The sequence below is a fragment of the Bos indicus x Bos taurus genome, chromosome 6 (genome assembly GCF_003369695.1).
Source record: "Bos indicus x Bos taurus breed Angus x Brahman F1 hybrid chromosome 6, Bos_hybrid_MaternalHap_v2.0, whole genome shotgun sequence".
In the NCBI taxonomy this organism is placed as follows: Eukaryota; Metazoa; Chordata; class Mammalia; order Artiodactyla; family Bovidae; genus Bos; species Bos indicus x Bos taurus.
In genome coordinates this window covers 6,789,134-6,812,718 of record NC_040081.1, presented here as the reverse complement: position 1 = coordinate 6,812,718, position 23,585 = coordinate 6,789,134, and the positions used below count along the sequence as shown (strand labels likewise).

The following is a 23,585-nucleotide window of genomic DNA, read 5'->3' as shown; positions in this document are numbered from 1 at the left end:
CTCCATTTCCCCTCCCATCTCGTCCAATCCATACCCCAGTTGGCATTGATATCATTGGTTTCTACAACATATCAGAGATAGACTTAGCCTGCTTTTAAATCCACACATTTCTTTTTAATTTCATAGGATTTAAATTCTCATTCAATTAAGGGTATTGAACATGCTCCAAACACAACTACTGCAAGATACAAACGAGACTGAAAGCTAACACGGGCCAAGAAAAGCAGCAAACAGAAAAACCAAAACACTAATCACACTCTCTAGTTCAGCCACAGGGCTCATCTGGTTTCTTCAAAACTGGAGTAGTTTTTCTATTATCAACATTTACTGTCATCATTTCAACCAATGAAGTGTCAAATATGAAAGTGAGGTAAAAACCATAATAATCTATACATTGAACACAGAACTCAGTCTCCAAATAGACTATGCTTCCAGAAAGTTTGTTTTAAATTAGCCATTTGCAACTTACAAAGCACTACCTCCAAAGAAACAAAGACAGTGATAATTATACACTTCTAAATAAATACACATCTTTGCTAGAATACTTCAAAGAGATCGAGAATACTACAAAGACAGTAAGAAATACAATAGCTCTAGTAATTTCTAAATATATAGTTTTTATTGGATTAAGCAATGGTTTTATTTTTCTGTTAGGAGATTTTTTTTAAGTTGAAGTACAGTTGATTTATAATATCGTATTAGTTTCAGGTAAACAGCAAAGTGATTCATATGTATATATTCTTTTTCTGGTTATTAAAAATAGAGCTTTTATTTAAACCTCAAATCCACGTTCTCGGAAAACAGCTTAGACATAAAGCACAACAGAGAAATCTCAATAGAGGTTCTGAGTGTGCCTCTGTTCTTCAAGGGTTTCAGCTTGATTGACAGTAATGCCTGATAATGCTAATGCCACTTCAAAGTTTATGGATTTCTTTTTCCTCCAGAAGATGTGCCACTAGAATCGCTTTCACACTTCTCTGCTATGAATAGAGTATTCTGCTGTCATAAAATAGAATCAGGAAAGAGAAAAAAAAAAAGAAAGTGATTTTCCTGAGATAAAGGAACAAGACAGATTAGGGAGGCAAGATAGTAAGATGCATGGGCACCACGAAGGCAGGTGCTTAAAGCAGAACCATTTGCACTCTGGCGTGGTTAGAGAAAGAGGGGGACGGGCAGGGCTCAAATTCTGGATAATCCTCCCGCTGATTAGAGAGTGAGGAAGAGTTGATGGTGATACCAGTGTCCTCAACTCCAAAAACGTGGATTAAGACCACCATCCGGAAGTGTAGTGAGCCTTTACCTCAGGACTGGCATGCAACAGATCAGAAAATATGATTTCACATCTTTCTTTCCAGAAGGAAAAATTAATTTAGTTAGCAAAAGCATTCTACTTTGGTAGTAAGAATATAAACAGGTTCCATATGGCATTGGTATTTCATTAGTTTTAAGGTAAAAACACTATTGGACTGATTTGTATGTGTATATTTTAGGAGTCTGAAATAAATCACAACATATACTGGTTAGTGCTTTCGTTGTTAACATTCATTCAACAAATACGTGAGTGCATACTCTGTACTAGGCCCTGTTCTGTGTGTTAGGGATGCACTAGTGAACAAAACCAAATCCTGGACCTCTTGGAGCTGACATTCTAGTTTGGAAGACAGGAGATAAATGCATAAATCAGATACACCCTATGTGAGGTATAAGTGCTATGGATACGAGCGACGTGGATAAGGGTGCAAGTGAGCTCAGGGATGAGCAAACAGGACATGAAGGAAACGCAGAACTGAGCCATGCTCTGCATCTGCGTCGGGGAAGAGGTCTAGGCAGAGGGGACAGCATGTGCAAAAGCCTAGAGCAGGAGGACATCCGGCTGAGGAATACAAAGGCGGCTAGTGTGACTGATGCCACGCAGAAGAGCAGGGAGGGCCTGGGACACAACAGGGTGTGTGTGTGTGTGTGTGTGTGTGTGTATGTGTGTGGCTAGGTCACGGTACCCAGCACAAACACCAGTCCAGATCTTGCTGTGAAGGTATTTTTTAAAATATATGATTAGAATTTAATCAGTAGACTTTGAGTGAAGCAGTGGGTGGGCCTCATCCAACCTGTTGAAGGATGAAGAGAAAAAGAGCAAGGTCCCCGGAGGAAGAGAGAATTTTGCTTCCAGACACCTTCAGACTCCAGCTGCAACATCAGCTCTTCCTGTGTCTCCAGCATGCTGGCCAGCCCAGCAGATTTTGGTCTTGCCAGTCCCCGACAATCAAGCAAACCAATTCTTTAAAATAAATTTATTTCCATATAGAGACATATATCCTAGTGGTTGTTTTTGTTTTTGAGAACTCTAATATAGCGAACATTTTCTGGGAGGCTGTTCTTGAAAGGCCGTAAAGGATGGATTCCTGGGCACAAGTGGAGGTGACAAGCCCTGGTTAGGAGTATGGACAAGCTTATTCACACTAAGCAGGAAGAGGGGCAAACGGGCACAGACCCAGAGAGACGCGGAAATGAAGCATGCAGTGGGTCTCTCTGCATTTCTTCTATTTTCTCAGAAGCAAGGTGATCATTAAAGAGTCAGAATAGGGAAAGGTAGTATCAGAAGTTTCAAGAGAGAAGAAATGACAGTCATCCAGGGAAATGGAAGGGGGTCAGTTGAGGTGTGTGATGGGCTCCAAACTTGCTGCACATTAGAATTTATAGAGAAACTTTGAAAAACCCCAAGGCCCAGTACAATTAAATCATAATGTGGCGGGCTGGTCGCAGGGCATCAGTGATTTAAAATGTTCCACCAGTTAGTATTTCACGCAGCCAGGTTTTAGAAAAACACAACTAAATGTTCACTTTCGTTTAGTGGTTATGAATTCAAAGTGAGACCAGCAAGCATGGCATGCATCTTTCTCGAGTTGTCGTCACCTAACCAGAGTAGGTGGAAAGTTAGTTTAACAACACATGGGAATTTTCCAGATGAATCCAGTGGAGGGAGGGGGCAAAGGAATTCAGAGCGGAAGATGCAAGGGACAGATTTATAATTATAGATGACGGAGTCTAAGCTGCATAAGAGAAGTGAGAAGATGAAGGTGATGGGAATCAAGAAGAAATGGTAGACTGTAAATCCTGGTGGGTGAAGTATTATGGGAGTTTGAGTCCTAAAGGGAATGAGCTGAAAAGATAAGAGGCAGTGGTTGCAGGATGGAATGTTTTCAACTGAGACTTTGAAGGTACACGGTCATTGACAGGAGCCACGGTAAGACTAGATGTGGGGCAGATGAAAAGCACATCGGAAGGAAGGAAGATCAAGAACTGAGAGACACTGGAGATGGAAGAGTCTACAGACGGATAATAAAATTGCCAATAACTGCAACAGAAACAGTATTGGAGAGATTAATAACAAACCGGGTGTCAAAAGCATCGGAGAATGAAGTGAAACGACCTAGAGAGACTGCAGATGTTACATACAAGCAGAGAAATAAGAAGTTAAACTGTAAATCACATAAATACATGATACTTCTTCAAATGGAATAATTTAATATTGGGTTGGCCAAAAAGTTCGTTTAGGTTTTTCCATACCATCGTATAGGAAAACCTGAATGAACATTTTGGCCAACCCAATATTAAGCTAGAAAAGTAATGGCTGGAAATATGATCATCAGTAAGGACACTGCATATGGGGCTTTCCCAGGGGCTCAGAAGGTAAAGAATCTGCAGGCAAAGCAGGAGACGCAAGTTTGGCCCGCGGGTTGGGAAGATCCCCTGGAGAAGGAAATGGTTACCCACTCCAGTATTCTTGCCTGGAGAGTTCCATGGACAGAGGAGCCTGGTGGGCTACACCCCATGGGGTCACAAAAGAATCGAACACAGCTTACTGACTAAACAACAAAAACTGCATATAGCAAAAGAATTGATCGAATTTAAGAATTTTGAGAGATGATGCTTATTCTAGACTATCTGGTGGACCCTAAGTGGAATCACATGAAACTTACGAGAGAGGCACAAGCAGTTTTGAGACTGACACCTGGAGGAAAAGACACAGAGAAGAGGGAAAGGTGATGTAACCACAGAGGCGAGGACTGGAATGATGAGACTACAAGCCAAATAAGGAAGAGACAAGGCTCTCTCATGGAGCTTCTGGAGGGAGCACAGCACTGCCTACACGCTGACTTCCGACGTACCACCTCCAGAACTCAAAGACAAGAGAGTTCTGTTGCTTTAAGCTACTGAGTTCATGGTACTTGGCTACAGCAACCACAGAAAATGCACAGACCATCCTAGACCATCCAGACTCCAGCCGAGCCTCTAGCTGACCCCACATGCACAAAGCAAGCCCAACCAAAATCAGTCAGATCCAGCCCCGATTAGCAAACCTGCCCAGACTCATGACCATTAATAAATAGCGCTTCTGAGCTACTAAGTTTTCTGATGATTTGTTAATACAAAAGTTAGGTTATAAATAATATAAAATATAAACATAGTATCTCTTAGTGCTCTTCAGTCTCTTTCTAAATTTTTCTACTTATGTTTATAAAACCACTTCAAAGATGAAAGTTAACTGTAAACGATTTCTTTCTTACTCCAAAGGAGTTTACATCCCTGCTCAGAGCCACAAGATGTCCAGTTTCTGAGGCAAACATTTATATCCCTCCACCACTGACGTCAGGCTTTGATATATGACTTGCTTCAGCCAAGGACGTGTGAGTGATTTTGATGTGTGTTACATCTGACTGGAAGCTTTAAGAGCTATTGCACCTTTTAACCAGTTTTCCTCCTTTTCTCCCTTTATCATGATAATACATGTCCCCATTAGGGATACCCCTTCACTTTGGATTCTGGAGTGATAAGGGCATATGGAGCAGAATCTAAAATCAAACTGCAGCTAATGCAGCTTACAGGTAACCTAGGTGATAAATAAATCTTTGTGGATGTAAGCTAAATTGGGACTGTTTGATATGCAGACTAAACCTAATAAAGCTGACTGATATAGTTACTAAAGAGTACTCTTCTAAAGAAACTCACTTCAGTGGAGGAGAATAAGTTATAGCTCTAATTTTATTTAAACCAGTTTTTAAAAATACGTAAAATACTTTTGGGGAAACAGTAGAAACAGTGTCAGACTTTATTTTGGGGGGCTCCAAAATCACTGCAGATGGTGATTGCAGCCATGAAATTAAAAGACACTTACTCCTTGGAAGGAAAGTTATGACCAACCTAGATAGCATATTCAAAAGCAGAGACATTACTTTGCCAACAAAGGTCCGTCTAGTCAAGGCTATGGTTTTTCCAGTAGTCACGTATGGATGTGAGAGTTGGACTGTGAAGAAAGCTGAACGCCAAAGAATTGATGCTTTTGAACTGTGGTGTTGGAGAAGACTCCTGAGAGTCCCTTGGACTGTGAGGAGATCCAACCAGTCCATTCTAAATGAGATCAGCCCTGGGTGTTCTTTGGAAGGAATGATGCTAAAGCTGAAACTCCAGTACTTTGGCCACCTCATCCGAAGAGCTGACTCACTGGAAAAGACTCTGATGCTGGAAGGGATTGGGGGCAGGAGGAGAAGGGGACGACAGAGGATGAGATGGCTGAATGGGATCACCGACTCGATGGACGTGAGTTTGAGTGAACTCCAGGAGTTGGTGATGGACAGGGAGGCCTGGCGTGCTGCGATCCATGGGGTCGCAAAGAGTCAGACACGACTGATTGACTGAACTGAACTGAAAATACTTTGTACTTTCACTCCTATGGGTGTCCTGAAAGGATCTTTTAGTTTCTGAAAATAGCATTTTTATATAGATATATTTTTACTACAAATGAATCATTAACTATCAATAAATACTGCTGATATACATGAGAATAAACATCAGTGGATCCTGCCAAGATTACATGATACCAAACAAGCCCACATAGGCTGCCTCTCTCATGGAGACCTCTGGTATACCATGACGCGCCCTCCCCACCCCAGACATCCACAGAGGGAAATGAGCCTCACCCACGTGATGGGTATTGTGCTCGGACGATAAAGGACAGGGTAAACGCTGACAGACTGAAGAGCTTCTGAGAACACTGAATGAAGAGTGGGTTCTTCGTGAGGGAGACGGAGAGCAGAGCACTTACTGGGCTGGGAACAGAGTCGGGATCCAGCTTCTTCTGGGGCTGCGGTGGGCCAGCCATCTGTGCAGGCCCTCCTGGGAACCCTCCCGGGTAGGAGAGCTGTGCACCTGCCACTGGGGGCCCGTAGTTAGCTGCTTGGAAGAAAGTTTAAAAAGAAATGACTATAACCCCAAAACGCAGATGGAGGGCTCACTGACAATACTATGCTGTTCAGTCGAGAATGCTGCATTTCTTATATTAAATAAGGCAGGGAATTAAAACAAACATCTACAGTTCTCCTCTTCTTTTTACTGGTTACACTATTCAAAAATAGTAAGGGATAGATGTCTAGTACGGAGAAGGCAGTGGCACCCCACTCCAGTACTCTTGCCTGGAAAATCCCATGGACGGAGGAGCCTGGAAGGCTGCAGTCCATGGGGTTGCTGAGGGTCGGACACAACTGAGCGACTTCACTTTCACTTTTCACTTTCATACATTGGAGAAGGAAATGGCAACCCACTCCAGTGTTCTTGCCTGGAGAATCCCAGAGACGGGGGAGCCTGGTGGGCTGCCATCTATGGGGTCGCACAGAGTCGGACACAACTAAAGTGACTTAGCAGCAGCAGCAGCAGTAACATAGAAACAAACCTGATCCCCAATTAAGGGTACCCCCAGGTAACCCGAGGCAACCTTACCCTGCTGTGCAGGATATCCAGGGCCCAGGGTCTGTCCTGGGAGAGGCGTGGGCTGGTACTGGGCGTTCGGAGGAGCAGGCCCAGGGAGCCCGTCTGCTCTGTGCGTTGACGGAGGCAAGGGTGAGGCACCGGGACCGTTGAGCGCAGTGGGCGGTGGGGGCAGAATCTGAGATCCAGGCTGCAAAATGGATGGTTGTGGAGGCTGTGGAGGCCCCTGGAATGATGCTGCTGACACAGGGCCAGGTGGGCCCTGACTTGGGGGGGCCACCCCTGAACCTAGGCAAAAACAGAAGACCAGCCGACCTAAACACCATACTCCGCAACTCTTTCACTTCTACCACATATATACAACAGGGACACTCCTTTTCCTGAGTAAAGCAAGAAGGCACTCTTACAAGTCAATTTTTCCCCCACAGGAAGAAATCATCATTTGGAAAGTAACACAAATCCTATTTGGGGTATTTAATACAAGTGAAGAATTTTAAAAGAGCTACATTTATAATGATAGAAAATTAGAGGGATAAATTTTAACTCAGTTGCATCCACTTTTCATGATACATGGCATTAATTATCATGAAAAGTGGACTGGAAGCCTGGCGTGCTGCAGTCCACGGGGTCACAAAGAGTAGGACACGACTGGGCAACTGAACTTTGTCTGGTGCAGAGTATAGAAAACCATACAGAAGAAAAAAATTTTTTACATAACAAGCATTATTTACTCAGGTCAATAAATTATTTGCATCCTGTGCTTGACTTGATAGAATGGATTTTGGAAGTAGGAAGAAGTAACGAAGGAGAAGGGACTGGCAACAAAAATTCTATCCAGTCATATTTGAAGTTGTAGAACCAGATTATTTCTTCCTTCCCCTGATTATGTGAAACTGAGTTGCTGCTTTGAAGATTTATCCATTTTGAAACCAGTAAAAGGAAATATTCTGAGGGGAGTTTTACTGATACTTTTAAGAAACTAACTATAAGTAATGAAAACATTGGTCATCCAGATCAATGGCTGACCCTGCAGTTGTCCCAGAGAACATGTCCATGCCTCCTAAAATAGACAGCATTTCTACTGATGAACATCTCAGTACTGTAACTGTCTTCTCTATTAATCTTTTCTGCCTCACATCTGAGCTTCCATTCCTCCCATGATCTAAACGCAGAATTTAAAATGCACTGTGAAACTAAGAATATTATATTTTTGATTTGTGGGCCTCACAATAAACACAGGGTTAAAACTTACATTTCTTAAAGTAATTTCACTGTTCTAATGTTTATTTGTGAAGTCAGTATTTTTTGTTTTTTATTGGTGTAGTGTTGAATGTAAGGCATTCTGCGGGTCCTTCACTTACCTTGAAATAAATGGCAGCATAATTTGGAAAAAAAAATTACTGCCATACATAATACAGATAATTTATATGAAAATGTCCAAAATTAGTTCAATATGGTATACCAGAGATATTTCTATTTTGAATCTGAGGGAAAAGTTTCTTACTGAAAATACTCATGAGACAAGGCAGTCAATAATCATGAAAAATGAAATTGTTACCATAGCTGTTAATGTGCATAGCATTGAGCTGACTGCCCAGCTGGGCGACGGACGAAGTGGACCCTGGACTTGGATATGACGACTGTGTTGAGGGCGAGTATGGTGGGTAGGCGGGGGCCGCACTATTGACAGGTGGAGGGCCAGGAAATCTGAGGGAGAAAAGGGGTGTTAATGTCGCACGCAAATGACATACAACAACTTGCAAAGTTCAATCAGCCTGTCTAGTGGGCACTAGGAAAACCACTGATACTATATGATACATCTTTACCCTCGACATGAGCTCAAAATCAATCATGTAGCACCATCCCATATTTATGTTCACATGCTAAAGATATCAAGACACACGGCCAAAAAAAAAAAAAAATTCTAATGGTCATCACTTAACAAGTTTTGGAAATCAATTTAGGAAGCTGAGTCCATTAGAAATCATCTATACTAGGGCTAATGATCAATCGGACAGAAACCAAGAAAACTAAAATGCTTTGTTTGTTGACTGTATCTTTATGATCACTTAGAATTAAGTTTTTGAGAACTGTGTTAAAGATATGCTTTGTAAATCCATTGCTTCATAAAAAGAAATCATTTCATTTTTTTCAAAAAATTATGCTGTCTTTTTCTGAAAACTCATTCATGGGGTTTCATAGGTAACAGGACACATTTGCACACAGGCAGAATGTGCGTATGCTACAGAACACGTTAGGGACTGTAGCGTGAGGTCCAGCAACAGGGTTTGGGCTAACCAGAGAAGGCGGGCAGTATTATTCATTCTTTCGAGAAAAAACATTTCCCCAACATGTTCAGAAATATTTCATAGATGTTAACAATATTTCTTAAATATAAAATCCTGTGAATCACTTTTAAAGAGATAGATAGTACAGACAGGATGAAATAGGTTTCAAATAGAAGTAGGACAAGCACCCTCAAGTATTTCTTAACAAAAGGTTAAAGATTTAAAATACGGAATGAGAGACTAAACAACCATTAGCTATTACTTTTTGACCCATAAATGCCAACTTATCATTCACTGCCTAATACATATCCTAGGAGTTAGGCATCAGAAATTCACAAATTTTTTTTCTGACCAACCTAACTCTTAAACAGATTGGATTTTTTAAATTAATCAATTTTAATTGGAGGATGATTACAACATTGTGGTGGTTTTGCCATATGTCAACATGAATCAGTCAAGCAATATTATCAACTTAAAAGTAAAAGTAAAATAGTATTGAAAGGATAACTTTTATTAAATAACTTTTTAATAAAAATATTTTTAAAAGCTCTGATACACATATGAAAAGATTAACAAAACATCTTAAACATACAAAGTGGTTTAATATTTTTCAAGTTTCATTACTTTTCAAAATTAGTTTATTCAAGGCCATGTGGATCTCAGAGCTTCAGTGAGAATCCAGGCCCCTGATTCCTAACCTAAAGACTTGCTGTGTGAACTGGGACAAGCCATGTAATTCCTTGTAGCTCTCAGTTTTCAATCCATAAAAATGGAACGGTCCCTTTCCTGCTCTAAATACAATGTGGTTAGAATTAAAAATCATACAGATTTAAGTATTTCTCATTGATTACTCCATTCAGCATGTTTCTTGGTTAAGAAACATTTACTTTTTTTTTTGCAAAAATGAATTCTATTTCTATATACTAGCAACATACAATGAGGAAGTGAAAGTTTAAAATACACCATTTATAATACCATTGAAAAACATACAATATTGGGAGTGAATTTAACAAAATAAGTGCAAAACCTCTATATGAGAAGATATAAATTATTGCTAAGAGAAATTAAACTAGACTTAAATAGAGGAATATACTTGTTTATGAATCAAAAGATTCAGTTATTAAGATATCAATCCTTTTCAAGTTAAATCTATAGATTTAACACAATTATAATGAAACTTAGAATAGAAAAGCTCCAATTACATATTTTAATTAACTGTTTCATTGAATGTCAGAAGAGGTAATCAAAAAGGACCATAAAGGATTATAACCTGAGGATTAATAAAATATGAGAACTGAGCCTCGGTTTCACCCCAAACCTCTCAAGAGATGACTCAGCTGTCTGTGGTCTGCTCAACCTCAAACACTTTTCATCTTCAAGTTAACAACAAACTGCCTAAGAAGTGAGTGACGTGCTGAAGTTTGTTAGAATCTGGAGATAAGGTACCAAATTTTTCAAGATTAGATAGATACAAAATCTAGATTTTTAAATACTAAGCCCATTGAATAAGATAAAAGCTCTGCCAAACCATCATTGCTTTACACATACACACAAAAAAAGAAAAAGAAAACAACGATGTGTTCCTCTTATTTTTCTTGTTTTCTACTTTTCCACTGAAACCAATTTCTTGGTAGATTCACCCTAGTAATAGCTTCAATTTGGGAAGACAAGTCTCCTTCCCACCTTCCCTCTCATGTAATTTCCCATTTCTTGGGTCAAAACAGAACACTTACAATTAAATTTTCCCTTAATAATTAAAAAATGGAACTTTAGGTTATAGATTTTATATAAGAAATTAATCCCACCCAGCAGTAACACACTGTAGAGAACTTTAGTACCATTTACAATTTTAAGACATTTATTTTGCCTCAGCCAAGATAAAAAAGCCAAATGACTAGGTATGATTTTTAAGTTTTAGAAAACTTTGAAATAGCAATATTTAAAAATAAAAATCATGACTTTAAAATTTAAGTCAGCATAATGACTTTATTCAACAGTTTAGATGTGGTAAAAAATGAAAAGACTTCTAGGATGGGTCCTCTCAGGACAAATGACTCCTTGAAGTGCTATGATCATCACAAAAAGGCCACATGTGACCTTTGCTCTCTGACAACCCCTGTCATCAGGCTGGAATGACTCATCAGCACAGTCACTGGGCCCTTTGCCCTGCACTGAACTGCAGACACAGAAAAGCGTCCTATGAGGCTAGGGAGTCTCAACACAGGCTCAGCCTGAACACCAGATCTCTCCTTTTTTTTAACTTTTTAGTTTGTGTTAGGGTATAGCTGATTAACAAAGTTTGATAGTTCCAGGTGAACAGCAAAGGGACTCAGCCATACATAAACATGTACCCCTTCTCCCCCAAACTACTCCCCTGTCCAGGCTGTCACATAACATTGAGCAGAGTTTCCTGTGGTATACAGTAGGCCCTTCTTTGGTTATCCATGTACAGCAGTGCGTATATGTCAATCCCAAGCTCCCTAACTATCCCTTACCCCCATCTTTCCCCACCGTCAACCATAAATTCAGTCTCTATAGCTCCATTTCCAACCTTTAATTCAGTTTAAGCTGAAGCAATTGAACAGTACAGGAGGAGAAAGAGATGGGGCAAAATCTGTCAGTGTCTCCCTAGGAATCACAATATAGGCAGATTCCTCAACTGAGCTGTGATAGGTAGCTGCACTGAGCTAGCAGGCAGGGCAAGCAACAGACCAGAGACTTCCCAAGTCCAGTGAGCTGGTATCAATAACGGCTAATGCACATTGCCTTTGATGGGCGCTGTGCGCAGTGCGAGGTTATCTGCATGGATTAATGACCAAAATCCTCACCAGCACATCTTTACTGCTACACCTGTGATGAGGAAACCAAGGCACACAGAGGCAGAGCAACTTGTCCAGCCAGAACTGCCTGAGCCACAAGTATCACACACGCCCGACCCTACCATCTCTGCTACTCATCACTGTGGCAGATGCCGTGCAGAGCGCACAGCCACACAGCCAAGATCATTCTGATGGCCAAGTCCATGATTTACCTGGGCTTCCCTAGTGGCTCAAAGGAGACCAGGCCCAGTCCCCAGGTCGGAAAGATCCCCTAGGGAGGAGAACGGCAATCCACTCCAGCATTCTTGCCTGGAGAATTCCATGGACAGAGGAGCCCGGGGGGCTACAGTCCACGGGGTTGCAAAGTGTCGGACACGACTGAGTGACTAACACACACACACACACACAAGCAACCTAATTCAAGCAAAACAAGTGGAAATAACCAAAAAGTTCAAAGCAATCTAGGCTATTTCTGGTGACTCGAATTTTAACTTCAAAGCGGCTGTTCTATTTTTGCATTTCTTTAAAAAAATAATCTGACCTGCTTGACAGTTCACAACAATGTACTTCTCCAGAACATCTTGCCTATATTCAGGACTGAGCATTCTATTTCTTCATTTTACAAGTGAAGAAAATGAGATCTAGAGGCCTAGGAACGTCACCAGCATCACAAGGGTAATGAACCAGAGGTAGCGTCTGGGTTCAACCTTCGCGTCCTCCCCGCAGGCCCCACTGCTACACTGTTGAGACGAGGGGTCGGAGGGGCATGTCCTGAACTGGGGCCTTGGACTTCATGCTCCGTGTTCAAAGCACAGTCCCATGGAAACCAAATTTCTTAGACTCACTCATCCAGTGATCCCTACAATAACCTTCACTGCATCTCAGAGCTACCGTTTCAATGGAAAATGTTATCAGAACAAGAACCAGGAAATGACAGCCTCACGAATGCCCTGTCAGTGATGATTTAAACTGTGCCAGAGGGGGTTTCCCCATCAACAGGGACTAGGTCTCGAAAGGGTAACCCAAGGGCCTCACTACTGGCAGGGTCCAGAGCCCTCCAGAGGGCCCACTCCCCGCCCCAGCCCCAATCCTGCAGCCTGACAACCTAGGGAAGGGATCTGGGAACACAGCCTCTGGGTAATCCTTGGACAAATGCCAACGTAAAGACTGTCTACCACTTAGCACTGGGATTCTCAACAGCAACACCTCACAGGACACACGGCAATGGGATTCCAGCCAGGAAGGTGTGAGGTGGGTTCCCCCTGCAGGGCACAGTCCCAAGCGGCTGCAGGGCTCCCAGCATGTCCCACATCCCACACCCTGGCTTCTCCGGGCCCGCCTCCCACTTCTCCCTTCCTTAATTTATAAACACAAACAGAATGATTTCCTGGGTTGTTTTTAGTATCGCCCTGCCTTTCAACAGTCCTTCACTGGCATCTGTGTGCCTTCCACATCAAATCCACAGTCCTCACCACTGGCCGCAATCTGATTTAATTTTTTTAAAGTATTTATTCAGCACCTACTGGCATTGAACTCAGTTCTGTAAAGGATTTAAGGGAACAGATGATTTAAAATTCCACTGGAGAATATAAAGCACAGACATCTGAAGGAATTAGAGATTAATACAAAGCACTAAGATGAACATGGGCTTCCCTGGTGGCTCAGTGGTAAAGAACCGACCTGCCAACGCAGGAGATGTGGGTTCAATCCCTGGATTGGGAAGAGCCCCTGGAGAAGGAAATGGCAATCCACTCCAGTATTCTTGCCTGAGAAATCCCATGGACTGAGGAGACTGGCGGATAGAGTCCATGGGGTTGCAGAGTCGGACACAACTTAGCAACTGAGCACGCATACACACAAGATGAATACAATTCCAAACTAAAAGCTACTGACACAAGTCATTTTCATTATTTTTTTAACTGTATTGGTATTTTATTTATTAGCACTGAAACACTTTGTTTCCTGACCGTTTTCCAATAGATCCTTTCGAGGCATCGAGAGGTCAAAGTTTCAATCGACAAACCTGCACATCCAAAAGGGACCTGTGAGACAGTCTCAGCAGATTACACAGATGGGGGTTAGCCTCTAGCTCACCTTTGTGGAGGAGGACCTTGCGCATGAGCTCCGTTCTGGCCGAACTGATGGGGTCCAGGAGGCGGATGGCCCTGAGGCAACATCCCCCCAGGGGGAGCTGCCCCCAGAGGCCCCGCCGGCTTTATCATGCCTGCAAGGGAAGGACAGGAGCTTAGAAGAGTGTGAATGTGCAGGGAGAGAGAACACAAAGGTAACAGGTCAAAAATGGAAAGCAGGAGGGGCAGAATGGGTTAGGACAGGGTCTCCTTCACACTTGCTTTCGCCGGCACAGACTCACCCACGCCAGGCTGCGGCATCACTGACCGCCACAGTGACAGGAGTGCGGACACCACTTTAACCAGAAACTAAAACAGAAGCAAATCTTTGTGTCTGGTAGAGAGGCACCCTGACAGAAATGCACCATCGCATAAAGACTGCCCGAGTACACAGTGAAATGCGCCCACTGGGTATCAGACTGCAAATCGGGGGAGAAAAACAGTATGAGGCCTCGCAAAGCGTAGTAACTCTAACTACAGGGGGAAAGGACCTCTGAAAATGCCTGAGTTACAGCATGAGGAAAGTGAATGGAGAAGGGCATCTGTTTCTCCCATGGATCCAGAGCATGGACCTCAGAGTTAATCATTTTTCCAGGATTCCCACGGGCTGGGTGACAAGCAGCTGAGGGCCTGCTCAAGTCATCTCAGTTTCTCATACAAACTACGAGACCACATGCGATGAAGATGCTCCCAGCAGTGCCCGTTTTAACTTACAAGCACCTCTTCTACAACAGAGATCTTTAAAAGTTTCTCTTTAAAACTGTTCTCAAACATTTTTTCTCTCCTTCTTCTTACAGAGAAATGGTGGTAAAGGAGAAAAATCACTGAGTTTGGGTTAGAGCAGTGTGATGCCCCATCCAGCCAGGCTGGGCAAGAAGTTTACCTCTGTGGGCCTCAGTTTCCCCTCACTGCAGAAGGAAAGGTTCAAACATGATTACCTGTGACACCCCTTTCAGACTTCAGCAAAGAAAAAAGAGAAAAAGTACATTTCTTCTATGTGTTTGTCCCTACTCCCATTCTGCCTGCTTTTGTTCCAGATCATTCAACTTTTCTTCCTCTAATTTTTATTGGAGTATAGTTGGTTTACTATGTTGTGTTAGTTTCAACAGCACAGCAAAGTGAATCAGTTACTATACATAACTCACTCTTTTTTTAGATACTTTCCCCATATAGACCATTACCGAGTACAGTAGAGTTCCCTGTGCTATAGAGTAGATCCTTATTAGTCACCTGTTTTATATATAGTAGAGTGCATATGCAGAGAAGGCGATGGCACCCCACTCCAGTACTCTTGCCTGGAAAATCCCATGGACAGAGAAGCCTGATGGGCTGCAGTCCATGGGGTCGCTAAGAGTCGGGCGTGACTGAGCGACTTCACTTTCACTTTCCACTTTCATGCATTGGAGAAGGAAATGGCAACCCACTCCAGTGTTCTTGCCTGGAGAATCCCAGGGATGGGGGAGCTTGGTGGGCTGCCGTCTATGGGGTCGCACAGAGTCGGACACACTGAAGTGACTTAGCAGCAGCAGCAGCAGAGTGTATGTGTTAGTCCCAATCCCCCAGTTTACCCTGCCTCTGCTCTGCTCCCTGGTAACCACAAGTTTTCTTTCTCTCACTCACTTTACTTTTGACCCCATTCTCCTCTCTGGCACTGTCACCAGTGACCTCCTGGCTGCCTTCTGTGAACTCTTCCATTTGACCTCACAGTGGTATTTCATACTCAACATTTCCTTTCTTCTTTCTTTTTTTTTTTTTTTCCTTTCTTCTTTCATCTTCCGAGAAAGTTTATTCCCTTAGAGAGTAAGGAAAGTGACTGGATGACCCTACAGTGGCCCAGGAAGAATTTCTTATGTGGTCATAATAACCCTCTGAAGGGCATGCTCTCAGATGCCTGGGTAATCCAGAATGAAACATAGCCAGTGAAGTAGCAGTAGTCATGAATAATATTAGTAAAACTTATACAAAGGTTTCTTTTCTTAAAACTGATTTCCTCAAACTTAAGAAAAAATTTATATTAACTTTACCGTCACAGTTTTTTTTAGCCATTTTCCATATACCAAGAACAAAAACAACAAATATTATTCTTATTTTTATATACAGTTTATACCTCGAATCCAGCAGAGTTAGAAAAACATGAGACTTATAGCCATACAGACTGGAGTCTGCATTCTTCCTGTATCACTAAACACCTGAGACCCTAAAAAGATACTTTTTTTCTTTCAGAACCTAAACTTTTAACACCGTACCATGGCAACATTGTCCCCTGTCTCTGTGGATCATTCTGAGAATTAAACTAGGTAATGGGCATAGGAGCATCCAGAACAATGTCAGATATATAAAGGGAATCTCCCAAGAAATCTTAGTTTCTTCACCCTGGTCATACCTTTTGTCTCCTTTTTTCCAAAGATTTATCAATATAGTCTAACAAGATACATATATCATAATTATATGCACTCTTGTATTTTCATTCTTAAAACATTATTTTGGACAAAAATAGAAAATCTACAATACTAGCACTAATGCAGTAATAATTAAAGGCACTTCAAGAATCCAAAGATATTCTCATTCCTTAAATAGGTATGCAAACAGCAGTTTCATCAGCAGCTCTCATACAGCATCAAAAACTAGTTCTCGGAGTTATTCATGCCCTGGTATTTTCATGTGTACATGAGACGCATATATTTATAAACCTGTTTCTAAAAACCAAACCAAACCAAAAACAGTTCTTCCACACTCAAGCAGAAATGTCTCACACAAATCTTACTAAAAGATTCTTTCCCTTTTATTTTTGGAAATCAACTCTGTAGCAATGATTCAAATTCATTCTTGTTCAATATACATTCAGTGTACCTTTGAGGCACTTAGAGCTCTTAGGGAACAGACAACCATGTAAACAAACAGTTACAGCCCCTGGTGACAAGTGTAAAATGCAGAGGAACTACTTAACACCTCCTATGGGAATCAAGAAAAGTTTAGAGAGGAAGGCCTGCTCGTGGTGAATTCTGAACGGGCTGGAGCTGTCTTAGCACAGAGATAGGACAGGGGGTTCCAGGCAAGAGGCAAAGCTTAACTAAAGATCTGAGAGAGCGGGGTGTGATCAGGCAAAAGGCGAAGTGTTGACAGACGGTGGGGAAGTGGCGGGGGCAGAGGCTGTCCAGGTTGGCTGGGGTCAGACTACAAAGTCCCAGGTACCATTTGGACTCTATTCTCGGGGCAAAGGAAACCAGTATCGCTGTTATCTGCACAGTCATAGTCTTTGGTCACATACCTGGCATTTTCATAACTGATCAGAGGTAAAGAGGAATCAGGTTATGAGAATTTCAGTATGAGAACCTTAATAGGAAAGCAAAACCATACCATGAGAAAGATCTAACTATGTTTATGCCCTCTTGATGAGGGTGAAAGAAGAAAGTGAAAAATCTTGCTTAAGACTCAACATTCAAAAAACTAAGATCATGGCATCTGGTCCCATCACTTCATGGCAACTGGATGGAGAGAAAGTGGAAACAGTGACAGACTTTATTTTCTTGGGCTCCAAAATCACTGCAGATGGTGACTGCAGCCATGAAATTAAAAGATGTTTGCTCCTTGGAAGAAAAGCTATGACTAACCTAGACAGCACATTAAAAAGCAGAGACATTACTATGCCGACAAAGGTCTGCCTAGTCAAAGCTATGGTATTTCCAGTAGTCATGCATGGATGTGAGAGTTGGACCATAATCTTTAGACGGCTGAGCACCAAAGAACTGATGCTTTCAAATTGTGGAAAAGACTCTTAAGAGTCCCTTGGACAGCAAAGAGATGAAACCAGTCAATCCTAAAGGAAATTGGTCCTGAATATTCATTGGAAGGATTGATGCTGAAGCTCCAATACTTTGCCTACCTGATGCAAAAAGCCAGCTCTCTGGAAAAGACTCTGATGCTGGAAAAGATTCAGGGCAAGAGGAGAAGGGGGCGGCAGAGGATTAGATGGTTAGATGGCATCGGTGACTCAATGGACATGAGTTTGAGCAAGCTCTGGGAGACAGTGAAGGACAGGGAAGCCTGACGTGCTGCAGTCCATGGGGCTGCAAAGAGTTAGACACGACTGAGTGTCTAACTCAGTCAGAACAACAACAACAATGTCCAAAGAAAAATATCTAAAATCATAAACTGGCCTTTAATGCAATGACTTTTTTTACAGACTAGCTTACGCAATACCAATTCTAATTCCTCTCTGGCTTGCCTTTCCATGTGGTCCTGAGCTGGAAAGATGGAATCTCCATTTCCTAGACTCTTACAGGCTGGGCTGCCATGTGCTCTAGAGACAGCTCCCGTGTAGAAAGGCAATGCTTACTGGATGTCGGCTCCGTGACCGCAGAGTCCCAAGCCTGGTTCTCTGACTCTACTATTCTCTTAGCTTCCTGATACCCTTTTACAAATGTCTTTCTGCTAGACTGACCTCTGACCAAGACAACATCCCAGAAAAGCGTATCTTGGATTTGGCCCTGGATCTGACACACTGAAACCAAAATTAAAAAGCATTTGAGAAAGAAAGAAGTTTATCTAAAATAAACAAAGTCCCTATTATACGGGCAGAACCATAATGACTCATTTCTAAGGTGCTGTGGCTGGTGCTATTCCTACAAAAGTTCACTATTCATTAGAAGCCTCACCACAGCCCCTGGTTCCAGGACATCAACAGTTCCTGCTGCTCAGCTTCTAGACAAGTGGTCCTCCACCAAGGGTGATGCTGCTCCCAAAGGGACACTTGGTAAGGTCTAAGATTTTCGGTTGCGATGGCCTGGGACCAGGGGTGGGAGAAGAAGGGGGAGCACTGCTATCTGACGCTCCATAGAAGCCAAGGATGCTGCTAAAGGCCCTAGGATGCACAGCACGGCCTCCCACACCAAAGAATTAGCTGGCCCCAAACGTCAACAGTGCTGAGGACCCGAAACTGTGCTCCAGACAGCAGCGTGCCCACTGATTCCCTCCTCACAACTCTTTCTAACGCGGAATATAAATAAACAATATACGTGACCCTTCCCCACTTAAGATGCTTCACTGCACCCTACTGTCCTTAGAGCCATGGTGAACCTCTTGCAGGTCCTCAAAGGTGCCACCTCTCCAATCCCAGTGACCTGCCTCCCTCTCTGGCCGACCCTCACTCATCCTTCAGGTCCTTCCTTCCAGGAAGATTCCCTTCACCTGTAAGCCTTGGTTAGGTGCCCCTGCTGTGAGCTTCCATTCCACCCTCTACTTCCTCAAAATGGTTGGTCCCCTGCATTGTCACCATCAATTTCCTTAAAGCATGTCCCACTAGACAAGTCTGTACTGTCAGGATGGAGCTTGGGTTCGTTTTATTCATTGCTGCATCGCCACAGGTATTTTGCTCACCCAATAGGCCTGCTACATTGTCACTGCAGAGCACTAGCATCACATAACTGGCACAAAGGACAGTATGGTATGTAAGACATAGAAACCAAGACTTGTCATTGGCCAGATCTACGGTAGAACAGATAGTTCCAGGAACTACAGCTAAGTTCTCTGAGTCTGTCACAGAAAAAAAAAGGTACACCAAAAGACTAGAAAAGAAGGTATGTGATGACTGAAGACTAAGAGATCTAAGGTCATTCAGCACAGAGAAAGATAGGCTAGGGTAATTTAGTGCCAGTTTTAAGTCATTAAACAAATATACCAGAATTTACAGAAGGGTATGTATACAGACAGAGTCTGATAGCCTGGTATCTGAGAACTGATAAGGAGAAAGAGGTTTAAATTAAAGCATGAGGATCTAATTCAACAAAATGGTGCTTTAGCACTGTGAACTCCTGAGTACTTGGCTGATGAATGCAGCAGCCTGTCGTCCACTCATTTGTTGAACGAACGCTGAGTGAGGACCTTTTGAACTGTTCAGGCACATCTGTGACACACAGTGCAGTAACTGGCAGCAAAGCCACACAGGGGTTGGAGAACACAGGAGGAGAAGGTTTATGAATGAGCTTGAGGAAGAACGGGAAGTGGTCAGAAACGTCAGCAAGCCCCACAGGTAAACTGAGTCTGGGGGAGGAGGGTAGGGCACACCCTGCGGGGAGACAGGTTAGAGGCCCTGAACAGAGGCACAGACCAGCTTCTGGAGGTGCCAGAAAGGCCTGAAACAGAAGAAAGTCAGAATTAGATTTACAGGCTATAAAAGTCCCTCCAACACAGACCACCTGACCTGCTTCCTGAGAAACCTAAATGCAGGTCAAGAAGCAACAGTTAGAGCCGGACAAGGAACAACAGACTGGTTCCAAGTTAGGAAAGGAGTATGTCAAGGTTGTATATTCTCACCCTGATTATTTAACTTGTATGCAGAGTACATCATGTGAAATGCCAGGTTGGATGAATCACAAGCTGGAGTCAAGATTGCCAGGAGAAATGTCAATAACCTCAGATATGCAGATGACACCAGCCTTATGGCAGAAAGGGAAGAGGAAATGAAGAGCCCCTTGATGAAAGTGAAAGAGGAGAGTGAACAAACTGGCTTAAAACTCAACATTCAGAAAACTAAGATCATGGCATCTGGTCTCATTACTTCATGGCAAATAGATGGGGAAACAGTGACAGACTTTATTTTTGGGGGCTCCAAAATCACTGCAGATGGTGACTGCAGCCATGAAATTAAAAGATGCTTGCTCCTTGGAAGAAAAGCTATGACCAACCTAGACAGCATATTTAAAAAACAGAGACATTACTTTGCCAACAAAGGTCTGCCTAGTCAAAGCTATGGTTTTTCCAGTAGTCATATGGATGTGAGAGTTGGACCATAAAGAAAGCTGAGCACCGAAGAATTGATCCTTTTGAACTGTGGTGTTGGAGAAGACTCTTGAGAGTCCCTTGAATGCAAGAAAATCAAACCAGTCAATTGTAAAGAAAATCAGTCTTGAAGTTTCATTGGAAGAACTAATGCTGAAGCTGAAACTCCAATACTTTGGCCACCTGATGTGAAGAACTGACTCATTGGAAAAGACCCTGAAGCTGGGAAAGATTGAAGGCAGGAGTAGAAGGGGAAGACAGAGGACGAGATGGTTGGATGGCTTCACTGACTCAATGGACATGAATGAGTTTGAACAAGCTCCAGGAGTTGGTGATGGACAGGGAGGCCTGGCGTGCGGCAGCCCATGGTTTCTCAAAGAGTCGGACATGAGGGAGCGACTGAATGAACAGAACACAGGACTGGACTGTTTGGAGAAAGGCTGGAGAGAGGATGTGGTTAGGAGACAACGTTAGTCATCCAGGTGAGAGGTGGATGGTTGGAGCAAGAACAGTGACTACCGGGTAGAAAGGAGGAAGCAGGAAGAAAAGATTGACAATCACCCCCAAAAGAATTTGGGTTATAGAAGGTAAAAGGAGAGATTTTTTAAAACAGTGAGAAGTTCTAATTTAGATAGCTGAATGAATGATAGCTGCTCGGTGAGTATGGAATGCCAGAAAAAACATGCTTTGTGAAAAAATATACTAAGTTATTTTGGACATGATGAGTTTAATATACCCACCTAAACAGGTTGGCAACTGAAAATACAGATCTGGACCTTAAGAAAGTCATCTGGGCTGGAGGAAAAGATCTGAGAGACTAGCCCTTCATATGGAATAACACAGTTAAGGGAAAAATCTACAGAGAGGGAAAGAAGGGTGAAGCCAGAACAAAGAAGCAGAATCAGCACCACTTAAGGGTCATGTGGGGAAGTGGGAACCCCTTAGAGGAGCTGTCCAGAAAGCCACCAAGAAAAATAAAAGGACAGAGTCATTGAAACCAAAGGAGAAAAGAGTTTTGTACAAACAAAAGCAGTAAACGGTGTCAAATTCAAGAGCACAAGACAGTGTCTACTGCCTTTGGTAACAGGAGGTCACCAACAACCCTAGTGGGAGAAGGGGAAGGGTGGACGGGGCCCAGGCTATGGAGAAGAGAATACACTGAGCCATGGAGGGCTGCGAGGCAAGGATGGGGCATGAGGGAGTGGACTGAGGACTTAAGAAATGGCTGTGAAGAGAAGGAGGAAAAGTGAGTAACACTGAATGTTTTACTTAGGTGTCTATTCAAGTTTGCTGCTTGTTTTCTCAAGGGACTGCGGTGTGAATCCCAGTTACACCACCAGCTCTGTACCTTGGATAAATCATGGTATTTCAGACATCCAGTTTTCTTAGCTGCAAAATAGGGCTAATAATCTACTGAACAGCATTGAATGAGGGTTAAATAAAATTATACACATAATTCTTTTAGGGCCAGTTTATGATACATGATAAGCACTCAAAAAAAAAAAAAAGCAATGCATAATGATAATTATATATAAATGCTGAGGGGGAATGAACCACCAGACAGAAAAGAAATTGGAGAAAGATGGGTTAAATGGTTCTTACAGGACCCAGATCAAGAAATGTTATGGGGAGGACTGAACCTGGACAAGATGACGATGCCTCATCTGGAGGTTTTTAAAACCCAGACTAAGTCAGAAGAAGAGCGACTTCCCACAGGAAATTCAGTCTCACAGCATCTTCTGCTGCAACTGTGCGTGGCTGCTACCATCAAGCCTCCCTAGAGGCTTTCCTCACCCCTGGCTGACTCTGCACTCCACACAAGCTACCCAGCAAGGCCTGGATCCTATATCCCTGAGTCAGTCCTAGTAAACCTCCAGAGATACTCAATTATTTATACACAGCGAGTCCCAAGAACTGTCTTTCACAAATATTTTTAGGGAATCTGGGGTCATCAGCACTGAAACAAGCTATTATTAGCCTCCCTGCCGACCCTGAAACTTGGCCCCTCAGGGCAGCCCCTTGAAAATGGGAGGTGATCTTATCATGTCAGCTGCCATAAGAGCAACAGGAGTCCCACTCCATGACTCCTTCTCCCACCTCTGCTCCAAAAACCAAGATTCCTTGCTGGGCACCAAATTTTAGGGCAACCAATATTATTTAATAATGATTTTAAAGCAAGGCCATGTTTTTCTTATTATTATCATCACTGAATAAACTTCAGCATACAAATCTAATGAGATTTTTCCAATATTAGTATATGTATATATTTAACATACATATATTTAGTATATAGTGTATATACATACATATATACACATATATGTGTATGTATATATAATTTGTGGGGGTTTTAGTGTTTGTAATAACCTCACACTACCGGTTAATAATAAGAGCAAGTCTAACAGTAAAAACGAGACACTCAGGAAGTGTCTTTGTTTTCATCTATATTTAAAAAATAAACCTCTATGCAAAAACCAAAGTGATAAGATAGGCTTTTCCAAATAATCCTATAAGCTCAAACCACTGCATTGTCTATAATTAACATTCAACTCTTCCAAAGCTGCTCTTTAAGAATATCTTATGTCTCCGAGCTTGAGATTCAATAATCACACACGCGTCAAAATAGTGCACCTTACCTGGTGGAGAACCTGCATGAGACGGGTCCCCATAGTGCCCATAATGCGGTGGAGAAAGGCCAATTCCAGGCTGGGACTGAGAATAGGGAGGTGTAGCCACATAAACTTGCTGGCTCATTATGAAAATATCATTCCAAGGAATAGTTCTATGAAAGAACCCTGTAACAGAAGGAAAAA

At 42.5% G+C, this 23,585-nt stretch overlaps 1 protein-coding gene across 2 annotated transcripts in view; it reads right to left on the bottom strand.

The window, feature by feature from the left end:
* The window catches only part of SEC24D (SEC24 homolog D, COPII coat complex component), a 115,071-nt gene that overhangs the window by 89,085 nt on the left and 2,401 nt on the right, over window positions 1–23,585 (bottom strand). The window contains exons 2-6 of one of the 2 annotated variants that reach the window (XM_027543733.1): window positions 23,409–23,567; window positions 13,961–14,090; window positions 8,318–8,466; window positions 6,772–7,047; window positions 6,101–6,228 (exon numbers count right to left, since the gene is read on the bottom strand). In XM_027543733.1, the coding sequence (XP_027399534.1) occupies window positions 6,101–6,228; window positions 6,772–7,047; window positions 8,318–8,466; window positions 13,961–14,090; window positions 23,409–23,526 (801 nt within the window). In that variant the 5' untranslated portion in view covers window positions 23,527–23,567. Of the gene's footprint in view, window positions 1–6,100; window positions 6,232–6,771; window positions 7,048–8,317; window positions 8,467–13,960; window positions 14,091–23,408; window positions 23,568–23,585 lie in introns of both variants that reach the window. The other variant, XM_027543732.1, reaches the window with a different exon arrangement.